Raw genomic sequence first — 13,640 nt, 5'->3', positions numbered from 1 at the left:
ATTTTTTCGGCTATTTTTTTATATATTTCAACGCATAAATACTTTTTATTAAGTTTTCGGTTCTTTTTCACATTTAAAACTCATTTTAAAACTTTTTTGTCTTTTGAATTTTGTACTTGTTTTAGACGGTGAAAAAAAAGCATTTGATTGCAAAAAGTTAAAAATTTTCTAAAATGCTTTTAAAAAATCTCTTAAAATTTTTCTAGTAATTATTTGCGACATTTAAAAATATTTGAAATAGCATTTTTTCTTATCAATATACTTTAAGTTTAGTTATATAAAGTTTAATATTCATTTAATAAACAAAATATTTTTAAAAGCGTAACTTCTCTAAAACAAGAGTTTTGTTATAGAATTATCGGAAGGGAGGGGACATTGGACTGTTAATTACACTGGTACCCAAAGTTTTATAATCAGTTTTATCTTATTCGGTGGCTCAAAAACGTTGGGTACTTTTATTTAAGAGGTAAAAAGAAGGTTTTTTTTGTCATCATTGGGGATGTACATTAATTTATCGTCCATTGTCTTATCCCGTAAGTAACCTGTTTTTATAAACACAATGTACAATTTTAAATAAAGTTTAATTTTATTAAAAACAACTTTTTAAAAACAATTATTTATTTTTCAGATATGACAAAATGAAAGTATAATAAAATGTTTATAAAACAAGACAAAACAAATTCGCACACTGCAAGCAGCCACAGATAGATCTGCAAAAAGAAAAAATCTACCAAAAAAATCAGAAGTACTTTGTGTGTGTGTGTGTGTGTTTTGCTACAATTCTAGCTGGAAGAGAGAGAGAAAGTAGCCTACAATACATACATATTAACATACATAATAACACGCGTAATTCTAACATATTTGTTTGTTAGTGCGTGCCTTCCCAATCTGCTTACACTAGCTGTAAGGAGTTGAAAAAATTCTCTGAAATACTTTTAAAGCTCTCTACCTACACATATATATAGTGTATTTATATATATATTATTACATACCTATTAAATGTGAAGTGTAATATTGCATAAAGCTATTACTGAGCCCAAACTACATTGGGGACCCCAATTTTAAAAGCTAGTGTGTTACGCCATAGTATACATGAAAATTAAACTGTTTGTGTTTCAACTATGCATCTATCTATATATCTAAATACGTAGAGTCAGATCTGCATATTTAAGAAATGATTAAGTAATCCAATCAAACAGTACATAACACAAAAATGGCTTGTTTATCGGCAAAATAATCGCAATTTTGCAGTTAATAATAATAAGAAAATTTGCATAATCATAAAACAGTGATAAATATTGTGATAAAAAAATAAAATCCGTGATAAAAAGTCAGAAAAATTAATATGTCAAAACTTTATCAAAACAAGAAGTGTCGAATGGCCAACTGGCCGTTTTACCTGGTAACGGCATTGTTGTGTATAGTTGCGGCTGCCGCCGATTCTTCCGATGAAACAGTTGAAGTGAACGGTGGAGGCGGCGAGTTTTCCAACCAGGCGTGCTCGCAAATATTGCGCGCGCTTCTCGCCAACATTAACATCCAATTTGACGCGGATAACGACACGCTAACGGTGGCCGGCTTCCAACAGCTGGCCGGCGGTGAAAACGGCGACACGATCGACTGGCAGAACGGCAACAGTACAAATTCGGCGGCGCTGAATTCATTCACGCTGCAACAACCGCCGCTGCCCACCTCTCTACCGCCAACAACACTGGATGATATAATCGCCGCCTGCGGCACTGACTATTTCAACGTTGAACTGTGGCGGGCGATACAATCGCCGAACCGGCCGCCCGGCTTCGGCACATGGGAGTATTTCAGCCAGTTCCAAAACTGCGAAAATCCCAATCCAGATCTGTTGTGGAAGCACGGCTCCTCCATCCAAGAATCTCTGGCCGTGGCGGTGCAAAAACGGCGGCTTAACGGCGATGATAAGAGTACAAACAGCAGTAGCGCAAACACGACACCCGACGAAGTTGACTCCAAGAACAATTGGGGCTTCGCGGGCCCGGTCAAGTTTTTCCACGTGGTGGAACGGCAGTATCTAATCCGGATGTGCCCGTGCCGTCGACGGGTTAGCGGTGGCGGCGCTGAGCAGCACAAGTGCTCGTGCGACCATGGGAGCGCGGCGGTTTGCTCGGAGATCATGAATGTTACAACTGCCGCTAGACAGGATCAGGTAGAACCTTTGTTTACAAGTCCTTTTGTCGTTCGAAGGATGTTATTCAATGTTTTAGAAGTCTATAGGTAATACAAAGTAGAACGTTATCTGTTTGAAGATTAAGATCTTATATGAATCAACCAATCAAAATTCCTCAAAATTGCTAAGGCAACGAATGAGAAAACGTTATAATAAAACTTTAGGGATTAGTGTAATGAACAGTACATTGTCCCCTCTTGCTCAGATTAGAATAGCTTCTAACCAAAGATTTTTATGTTTCAGGTGTTTAGTTGGTGTAGGGGGAGTCACAAGGTGATGGCCCCCACTCCCATGATCGGTACCCCAGAGATGCTCCACTGTCCCTCCAAGGTAAGGACTAGGTTTATATTCAGGGATTTTAAGGGATAAGACAATGGAGGGTAAATTAATGAACTTCTCAAATAAATAAATTATTGGTGGAAAAGTTTTGGACACTGGTAATTTGTACAAACTATAGTTTGTAACCTGGGAGAAAGGGGACACTGGACTATAAATTACCGAAGTTTTATAACCACGGCATCTCTTTCGCTGGGTCAAAATAGAAAAATCATCTATACTTTTCGACAAATAATCCTTTTTAATATAAAGTAGTAAACTTTAAATGTCTGTAGCGAAGGATCTCGCTAACCACTAACCCGATATGGTCCTCCATTACAGCGAAGCTTCTTATAGGTCCAAGGATGGTTTTAGGCTATTTTATTTTTCCAAAATGTCTGGGTATGTTTTTAGGATATTGTTCTGCCCCCTTTATGTCTTACAATATTGAGTCCCTAGTTTTACATAAAGGGGTAATTTTTTTATCATCATTGTTATCGCCCATTTTCTTATCCCTGAAGATTTGATAGTTAACAAGGATGACAACATCCATAAAAGCGAAGCACTGAAACGGTAGGACAAACGGACATTAACACTTGTATAATGTCAGAACTGAATAATCAGAATGCGAATGTATAAGAGTCAAAGCAAAATTGTAATTAAATTTGTTGAAAAACTGCTTGATACAGGATAATGATTATGGACATACTTAAATTTTTAGGACTTGATTATAGAGTTGCTTCGCTTATAATATTGTACTTTGTTGTCCCAGGAATCAGTATACCAAAAATCAGACCAATCGGATAATTAGGTCACATACAAATTTGTTGTTAAAAATGTAAAAAATATCAACATGTTTAAAATGGACGTACGGAAATTTTGGTAATGATTATAGAGTTGCTACCCTTTCTAAATCGTACCTAACTACTAAAGGAATCACCATGCAAAATTTGAAATCGATAGGACAATTCTAACATGCTTAAATTAACGGAAAAAAGCTATCCGTTACGGACGGACGGGCCGACCCTAATTATAGAAAAGCTTCGCTTTTAAAAATACTCTATTAAAGAAAATATGAATATAAAAATCTATACCTTACTAACTACCTACCTATCAATATCAAATAGAAATACTCTATTAACGAAAATATGAATATAAAAAATCTATACCTACCTACCCTATCAATATCAAATATATAAAATAATGAAAACTTGGGGTATAGTCCTTTTCACGACATCCCTCCATAAGGAGCGATTTTTCGTATTTTTCACAGTAGCTTTTCTCCTATTTCTAGCCCCTGCAGGGGGCTCTAACCCTGCGGGGCCAATTACCTAACCCTGTGGGGCAATCACCTAACACAATATAACCTAACCTAACCTAAAATAACCTATAAAAAGCCATTTTAAAAATACGAAGAATCGCTCCTTATGGAGGGATGTCGTGAAAAGGACTATACCCAAAACTTGTTTAGTCTCAATGGGCTAAACAAATGGAGGGAGGGGACATTGGGCTGTAAATTATAATAGTACCCAAAGTTTTATTTTAACTTATTTATTTGCATAAAAGCTTTAGGTAATTTTATTAGTTTAAAAAGACAGTGTCAAAACTTTTCAAAAAACGAAGTGAATCTACGGAGGGGGTAGTTTTATTTATCACCATTGGGGTTGTACAACAATTAATCGTCCACTGTCTTGTCACTTAAGATCTCTGGCTAAGAATTCTAAAGGGTGTTTTTAAAAAAAAACCAATCGCTTTACTTTTTTCAATATAAACCTTACAGTTTTGGTCCAAACTAATAAAAGAATAATACAATTTATGCCTAAGTAATGACAATAGTAAAATAATATTGAATTTTAAATCTACTCACCCTTCCAGAGCACTAGAGCTCGAAACCTAGCCCTTGCAGAGAAATTTGCCCTACGCCGAAAGTGCATATTTTATTGTAGATTAAGACAAATTTTTCTTTTTAAAAAAGAGCAAACCGTCTTCAGTCCTTGAAATCTTGTAGATAGACCCCATAATGTTTGGAGTTTTTGATGGGGCATGTAAAGACCTTTCTATAGACACCTTAACAAGGTTTCTAACATAATCATAGCCAATTTGGCATCAAAAAGAAAGACAGGCAAACATCAAGAACTAGATTTAAACAGAGCCCCCATGCCTCAATGTTGGATGGGTCGGTATTTTTTATCCCAAATTAACTAGGATTGAGGTAGAAACCTGTTTAAGTTGTCTAAGGAAAGGTTTTTACATGCCCCAACTAAAACTCTAAACATTATGGGATCTATCTCCAAGATGTGAAGTACTTATGGTGGTTCAAATTGTGAGCGATTGTTTTTTTTAAAACACCCTTTATTTTAATATACTATAAGACCCCTTACACCTCTTTATATTATTTTAGCTTCGCTATAAATATTATGTTGGTTATTGGCCTTGTTATAATTGTTTATTTAGTTTTATAACTAAAATATCTACAATATATGTATTATATAGGTATAGATAATAAAAAATCTCATTCATTATGCAATTTATATTCGCGAAAATGCTTAATAGTTATTTATCGCATCGTACTAAATATTTCATTCCAAGGATATTAAAATAAAAAATTATAAGATTAAAACCAGTTCGGCCCTCTCAGGCCTAACATAACTGGTATTAATCTTATGATTTTTATTTTTAAATTCGTGGAAAATTGTCTATAATATGATGCGATAAATAACTATATATATATCCATAAAACAATTCTAATTGAAAAAAAATACAAACATCTTACTATTTTAGAATGTAATAAAAGTTATTTCTCGTATCGTATTATAAACGGCTTTCCGCGGATATAGAGTGTACATTGGTACAATTATAAGATTAAAACTAGTTTTTTTAGCCCCGAGGTGCCGGAGGCACCGGCTAAAAAACTGGTTTTAATCTTATGATTGTACATTTCTATATTCGTAGAAAACTGGATATAATACGATGCTAGACATAGTTTTTTCGTATGGATGAGAACCGGTTCCTATCCACCGGATTCGAATGAATACGAGAAAAATTATGTTTTAACAAAGTTTTTGTTTTATTTTCTAAGTTTTTATATTTGCTATTGTCATGCCTCATCAGTCAATTTTAACGTTAAAAACATATTTTTTATATTTAATAAAAAATGGATTATTTAATAATATTAGCGTAGAAATAAAAAAGAAAAAAATATTTTAGATAAAAAATACTTTAAAAAAGAACATTGTTGTTAATAGAAATAGAAAATGCAATTTTAGTTAATTTTATTGTATTTAAAACAATGTCTGAAGGTTTAAAATTTTCTCTAAATTTTAAGTAAAAATGTTTTTTTGCGTCTGCTTGTTATAAAATTCTAGAATTATTGAATTTAATAAGTAAACTCTTTGGTATTTATTGGTTCAAAAGTTTAAACAATGATTGGTTTAGACCAACCAATCAAAATTCAATAACAATACCTAAATGTTTATAGCCTAAAAATTATATACCATTGTTACTTGTTATAAAACTTTGGGTACCAGTGTAATTTACATTCCTATGTACCCATCCTCCTACTAATAATTTCATATATAGAAAGAGTGAATCATAATTGGGGGTGTAAATTAATATATCTAGTGTCTTATCCCTTAAAATGCATTAAACTTGCAATTGCTCATATACGAACATTCAACTTTATAGAGAAGCCACGTGTAATATTCAATTCATCTTACTATTTAAAAGTACTAAGGATTTTTGTCTGTGGCTTATGATCTTGATGACAGCCTCGCCGATTTAATTCTCCATACAGGGTAGCTTCACAATGGTTCTTGGTTGGATTTAGCCAGGCTATTTCATTTTAAGAGTCTTTGGATGGTTTTAGGCTATTTTCTGCATTTTAAATGCAGAGCTCCTAGTATTTACTAACCTAATGCTAATTGTCTGTTCCAGGTACGATTGACCGGAATCCTGCCATCCTGTACACCTGTCCGGACCTATGACATTGTAGAGGTCGTCCTCCAGCCCATGTATCATGTAAGTACACTTTTTTCCAGTTTCAAGCTTCGAAACCGATTAATATCCGCTGGATTACAACCGGTTCTAAGCCATCTTGTTCACCTGTCCGGACCTATAACATCGTAGAGGTCGTACTCCAGTATAGTTTTTCCAGTATTGCTTCGAAAACGATCAATATCCGCTGGATAAGAACCGGATTTAAGGCATCCTGTACACCTGTCCGGACCTATGACATTGTAGAGATCGTCCTCCAGCCCATGTTTCATGCAAGTTCGCATAGTTTTTCAGGTTTTTTATTTGATTTGATTCTTCCATAATTCCATTTATATTATCCCAGGAATCAAGTGCCTATTAACAAACTTTTTAACTTTTAAAAGTAGTGACATTTTCACTTGATTGATGCATCAGATTTTTAAACGGAATTTTTGTTTAAGCTTCTAAATATTGTTGAATAGTTTTAAAATTATTTTTGTTAAGGGTATCAACGACTGCAAAGAGCTGCCGCGTGACAGCAACGGGCGGATTCGGCGGCTGGTGAACATGCAGCCGGTCAATACGACACACGGCATGTTCACGGTCACCATCGGCAACATCACCCACGACACACAGTACTGCTTCAGAGCAGAGCTAGGTAAGATATTTCTGTCTGAGGTAACTTTTTAAGATTTAGGGAGAAGATTTGGGGTTAATTAGATGTATTTTACCTACCTACTTGATTAAATATTTTGGTATTTTCGTACCAAGTGCCTGTTTAGCATTTAAGTTTACCCAATATAACCTAACCTAACGGTAATAAATAAAAACTATTTCCCCCCATTTTCATAAAAAAAAAACAAAGACAAATTGCATATTGAATTGATCTTTATTGAGAAAGAATGTTTTCATTTTATCTCATATTGATTAAATGTTTAATCTGTTAATTTTTTATTGTTATCAACAAAGATATAATATATCTGATGAGTAACTTTTTTCATATACAATATTATGCTGTTATTTTATCATTAAAGAAAATTGTTATAGATCTAACTCTTTTATGGATATTGTTATCCTTGGTTTTTTGTTGCTAACTCAATATAAAGACTCATTCTCTTTAAGTGTGTGTGTGTGTGTGTGTGTGTGTGTTTGAAGTGTGTGTGTGTTTGTGTGTGTTTGTGTGTATGTGTGTGTGTGTGTGGTGTGTGTGTGTGTGAATATTGAATGGATGGTTTGCATGTCATAGATGAAGAGAGTTTGAAAATAGAAAGATAACGCAGCTAACATCAGGGAGGGAGGAGACATTGGATTGTAAATTATAAGTGTCCTAAGTTTTATAAATACGTAGTACATTCGTACTGTAGGCTTACCTAATAAAACTTTGGGTACTTTTGTTAAATCTTATTTGGTCATCTGATTTGGAAAGTTTAAAAATAGTAAGATAGTTCAGCTAATATCAGGGAGGGAGGGGGACACTGGACTTCTAAGTATAAGTACCCAAGGTTTTATAAAGGTGTTCACTCACTGAGATTTTGCATGGCAGTTGCTTTATAGGGGTACAATATGGAACTGTGAAGAAACGGCGGCGCAACCGCTGAAAACCGCCGAGAAAAGGCAAAATAATTTCGGCGGGAAACGGCGGTTTTCGGCGGTTGCGCCGCCGTTTCTTCACAGTTCCATATTGTACCCTTATAAAGCAACTGGGACCTGTAACTCTTTTTTTAGTTGAGTTCCTTTGTTGACTTTTAGTTTTGGTTTCAAAAAGTGTCACTTTCTCCCCCCCCCCCCTCCCCCCTTTAATTGGTTGGTTCTAATTAGCAAATTCCAATAATAAAAAGCGGATAATTATGTTTATCATAATTATCCACTTAAATTTTTAATTTTTTTTAGCTTAAATCTGCCGCATTCCACATTGTTTTTAATTCATTTGTTGGAAGGTATGGTACGATAGACATTAATTTCCCCCCTAAATATCTAAAATATTTAGGGAAGTAGATGACATTGGACTTAAATTACACTTTTACCCAATGTTTTATAACCACGTTATCTTATTCGTTGGTACTTTGGGTACTTTATTGAATTCTTATTGGTGTCCAAACTTTTTAACCAATAATTTGAATCCTGAGAAGGGGTAATTTTCTTTATAATCAATGAGAATTTATGTCATTGTCTTATCCCTTAAGATCCCTAGAAATAACATAGTACTTATATAATTTTTAGATTTAAAAAATATGCAACAAAAGTTGCCATCCATGGCCTCATTTAGCAACAAAAGTTGGCATCCCTGGTCTCTGTAAGCAAATAAGATCGAGGATTTTTCTACGTCGTAGTTTCTCAACATTTTGTCATTGAGGACACAAATTTAGAGTTTAGGATAAGTTCAGGTGAAGAGGGGGGGGGGGTGGACTGTTATTGAGTTTAGATGTTTTAAAATCTTTAAAAATAAAAATAAAACACTTCACCAAAATACCTATCGAGGGCTATACCACCTTAAAATAAAAATTTTACCAATTTTTTTTTATCTATAATTCAAATTGAAAATTTTCTAGTAATTAATACATAAAAGCTTGATGTTATTGTGTTCAAAATAGAAAAAAAATACAGTATTTTAGTTTTAGTAGAGAGGGATGGAACATCGGGGTATTTATTACACAAGTCCCCAAAGTTTTATAATAATGCCTTCTTATTTGTTGGCTTAACATCTTTGGGGACTTTTATTGAATTTTGATTGGTTGGTTCTTTAAGTTGAGTGTCCAAACACAAATTGTATTCTATAGAATGGGTAAATTTGTGCATAATCATTGGAGATGTAGATCAATTTATCGGCCATTGTCTTATCCCTTTAGATCCCTAGGTTTTAGGCTATTTAGCAGAAAAGTCTGTGGTAAAGGCTAGACATAAAGCCACTTGTTATAGATAAGAATTTTATTATAGAAGTACGTTTTTAAGAATTTAATTGGACTCAAGTGTTCTTTATAAATACATGTTGTATATTTTTATTCTTTTTGTCTAATCTTTAAATAGGTAGGTAATTAAAATTATAAAAATGTTTTTATATATTTTTATAAAAAAATTATGTAAGTGCTACAGTTAACTTTTATATTCATATATATTTAGATTTCAATATTGGATGTAAAATATATGTGGATATTATGAAAGGGGATAAATTATCGTCAATTTAGGTTGCTTTTTCATTTACTGGTCAGTTCGTTCATCCATTAGGAGGAGAGGTTATGGTTGGATCTTGTTATTTTAGCCTGCTACAAGGTTGACTTTAATAGAGAACCTTAAAATTTGGATTTTTAAGATTTATCCATAATGACTAAATAGCTTAAAAAACTTACACTGGTACCCGAATATTTTTAATCATATTATCTTATTCGTTGGTTTAAAAACTTTGGGTACTTTTAATAAATCATGATGGGATGGTCCCAAACTATTAGTGTGATAACTTTTCAACCAGACTATAAGGTGTATTTTTGTTTATTATCATTTGGGATGTATATCAATTTATTGACCATTATCTTATCCCCTAAGATCTCTGAGATACCTATTAATGTTAAAAATTTTAAAAGAAATGATAAAAAAAAAGTTGCAAAAAATTAATAAAAAGCATGAATATTAATATTAATATTATTGAGCTGTAAAAAATAATATTTGACTTAATTATAAAAAATAATTCTTAGAAAACGTTTCTCAGCCCATTATTCAACCTAGCTTTCTCAATTTTTAAAGTGCAGCCACTCTTTAAGTTGTAACTGTTGATTGTCTATACATACAACCAGAGAGAGAGGGGACAATGGGCTGTTTATGACACTAGTCCCCAAAGTTTTATAATAACGTTTTCTTATTTATTGGCTGAACAACTTTAGAGGAAGTTTGATTGGTTGGTTTATTTTTCGCCTTGACTCGTATCGATGAGTTTTGTCCATCGATACGAGTTAAGTTAAATGCCCAAACGTTACCATCACTAATTGTACTCCACAGAAGGGGTAATTTGTGTATCATCATTGGGGATGTACATCAATTTATAAAAAAATATCAATAAGATATTGTCAGCTTTATCAATCACTGCTTCGCTTCTTACAGAAAAATTATCACTTGTTTTTCATTCTTTCTTGTTTTTTTTTCTTTCTCGTGATTTGGTTTTGTGTTGTTGTTTAAATCATGTGCAATGAAACTTTTTAATTTTGTTGCACATTTTCTTCAAGCACTCTCCACTGCCTGTTGTTACCACCTTCCTCTTCAACACATCTTGGAATCTTCCACCTTTTTGTGCATTGTCTTTGTTTTTACCACCTTCCTCTAACAGATTGGAACCTTCCGCCAGGTATTTGTGCATCAGTACTGCTGGAATAACATCATTTTTGTATCCTGTTAGAACTAGAACAACAATTTATTTTTGTCCAGCTGTTTTGCATTGGCATTACCATAGCAATAATATTGGGGGGGAGGGGGGGGTGGCAGTCAATATAAGTACATTTGTCCAGGGCTGGGTAGCCGCAAATGTGATTGAATTGTCAGCATGCCATGGCAGGGAGGGAGGGAAAGAACATTGGGCTGTTTATAAAACTAGTCCCCAAAGTCTTTTAATCAATTTTTTTTATTCGTTGACTTACAACTTTGGGAGCTGTTATTGATTGGTTTATTAAGATGAGTCTCTAAATGTTTTAACTACTAAGGGGGAGGTCATTTTCTAGTAAATTCCGTAAAGGTGTGTAAAGGTGTGTGTGTTATAAGGCCTAAAAATAGTAGTAGAACGATAAGGTGCTCCCTATTGTTCTATTCAATAGGGAATACAAATATATAGAGCACCTTATCGTTCTACTACTATTTTTAGGCCTTATAACACACACACCTTTACGGAATTTACTAGAAAATGACCTCCCCCTTATAATCTACAGAAGGAGTAATTTACCTATTATCATTTGGTATGTACATCAATTTATCACCTTTAGATCTCTGAGTCAAGTTGCTTATTTTTTATCAATCAGTATATGCATTAAATTATTAAGATTTGCTGATAAGCATTAAAAAATGGCGGCTGTCAAGCCCTGACAATGTTAAATTCTATAAATATTCCAAATATTGACAAATTAATGTTATTTCTAAATCTAACTAAATCAATAACAAGGTAGGTGTTGACACTCAGGTAGGGAGGGGATATTGGGCTGTTTATTACACTAGTCCCCAAAGTTTTATAATAATGTTTTCTTGTTCGTCGGGGACTTGTCTTGAATTTTGATTGGTTGGTTCATTAACTTGAGTGTCAAAAAGAAGGGTAATTTGTGTATTATCTTTGAGGAAATACATTGATTTATCAGCCATTGTCTTATCCCTTTATATCCCTGTGTTGACACCACTCTGTGATGCCTATCATTAATCCAAAGTGGTCAGCAGTGTGCAAATTTATGGGTGAGAGCTCAAAATAGATATTTGCACTTTTGTTTTTGGTGGTGGTCAGCTGATTTGGTGGTGATCAGCTGATTTTTATCAGATTTATTGTTTGTAGAACCATGTCTCTCTTCTATCTCATGTGCACTCTCACACATTTTGACTACACACACTTGACTATTTCTATGCTTGCATCAAATCAATAATTAAAGAAAGGATATAACAAATCCTAATTTGAGTGTCTGTCTGTTCTGAAGGATCTTGGGAACTTCTACACTAATATGGTTCTTCTATTTAAATGTAGCTTCTCATAGGTCCACTGAAGGTTTATAACTATTTTTGGGGGAGAGTGTCTTACCACCCTCTTAAGATAAAAAAGACCCCCAAAACTTTTTTGCCACTTTTTCTTTTAAAACTAAAATTGAAAATTAACCACCTCTAAGTGAATAGCTACCAGATGCAAAACTTCAAATCCTAATTTCCAGTGAAAAAAAATATATATTTAAAGATTAGTTTACTAGGTCCTTGCCAATTTTTCTAGTCTTTTTTTAAGAAGAATTTCATTTCATGTTAAATTATCTGTTTGTGAATGTTTTATCCATTTATAATATCTGTTTGGGAACCCACATTTCAAGACACATGCAGCAGTGGAAGAACCAATCCCATTTTTAATTTTGCACAATTCTGAAAATTAATGCCTTCAAGTATAAATCACAGTTCTACCCAGATGGACCATTTTGATTTAGATTTCATACTATTCAATAGGGTTGGGCCGGATACTTTTTTGGCCGGATACCGGATATCCGGCTGATTTCAAATGCCGGATATCCGGTAACCGGCCGGATATCCGGCCAACGCCGGATATCCGGCAAATATCCGGTTATCCGGCCAAATTACCGGATATCCGGCCGGATAACCGGCCAAATTACCAGATATTAAAGTAGTAAAAAAAATTTTTTTCAGAAATATTATATAAATTTACATAAAGTTAAACTTATTCAAAAAAAGGTTCTTCTAGCTTCAATAATAAGAAAATTATAGCCATTTAAGATTTAAAAAAGCAGAGATTTTTGGTGTAAAGTATAAAAAAATTTTAGAGCCGGATATCCGGCCGGATAGTTTCAATATCCGGTATCCGGCCGGATATTGAAAATGACCGGATATCCGGCCGGATATCCGGCCACACCGGATATCCGGCCCAACCCTACTATTCAAGGTCAGGGATAAGACAATGGCCTTTAAATTGATGTACACAATGACATCTCCATTGGGGATATACAAAATTACATCTTATGTAGAATACAACTAGTGGTTGAAACGTTTGGACACTCAACTAAATGAACCAACCAATCAAAATTCAATTGAAGTCTCAAGGTTATTAAGCCAATTATTAAGAAAACGTTAGACTTTATTGACTAGTGTAATTAACAGCCCTATGTCCCCTCCCATCTGATTCAAAGAAGTTTATCTGAAAGATTTATGATAATTTTACTAAAGACAAAAATTACAATGATGTTTGAATTTATTCTAACTCCTTTCCACCTTCCATTTTCTAACAGCTGTCAATAATGCAATTAAAAAATAATAATATGAATAAGACATATAAATAATTTTCTTATAATATAATTTTTTACTGCTTAAAATTAACATTAGTTCATTGTGTTTGCGTCAGCCAGGGGTTAAAAAGATTGCAATTTATTTCTTTTCTTATATTTTTTTGCAAAAACTGCGCTTATTTGCAGAATTTTAGCAGAAACAT

At 33.6% G+C, this 13,640-nt stretch overlaps 1 protein-coding gene across 10 annotated transcripts in view; it reads left to right on the top strand.

The window, feature by feature from the left end:
- Positions 1-610: 610 nt before the first annotated feature.
- LOC145317904 (uncharacterized) overlaps positions 611-13,640 on the top strand; it is a 31,702-nt gene continuing 18,672 nt past the window's right edge. For all 10 annotated transcript variants that reach the window (XR_013879157.1, XR_013879156.1, XR_013879153.1 and 7 more), the window contains exons 1-4: positions 611-2,179; positions 2,444-2,530; positions 6,449-6,532; positions 6,992-7,145. Coding sequence is in view for 1 of the 10 variants with exons in the window: in XM_080159187.1 (XP_080015313.1) it covers positions 1,346-2,179; positions 2,444-2,530; positions 6,449-6,532; positions 6,992-7,145 (1,159 nt within the window). In the remaining 9 variants the exon portion in view is untranslated. The remainder of the gene's footprint in view (positions 2,180-2,443; positions 2,531-6,448; positions 6,533-6,991; positions 7,146-13,640) is intronic.

This window comes from Acartia tonsa, chromosome 4, assembly GCF_053477335.1.
Source record: "Acartia tonsa isolate MP-2025a chromosome 4, ASM5347733v1, whole genome shotgun sequence".
NCBI lineage: Eukaryota > Metazoa > Arthropoda > Copepoda > Calanoida > Acartiidae > Acartia > Acartia tonsa.
The sequence above is the reverse complement of the archived record's forward strand: the minus strand, read 5'-3'. Positions and strand labels throughout refer to the sequence as shown.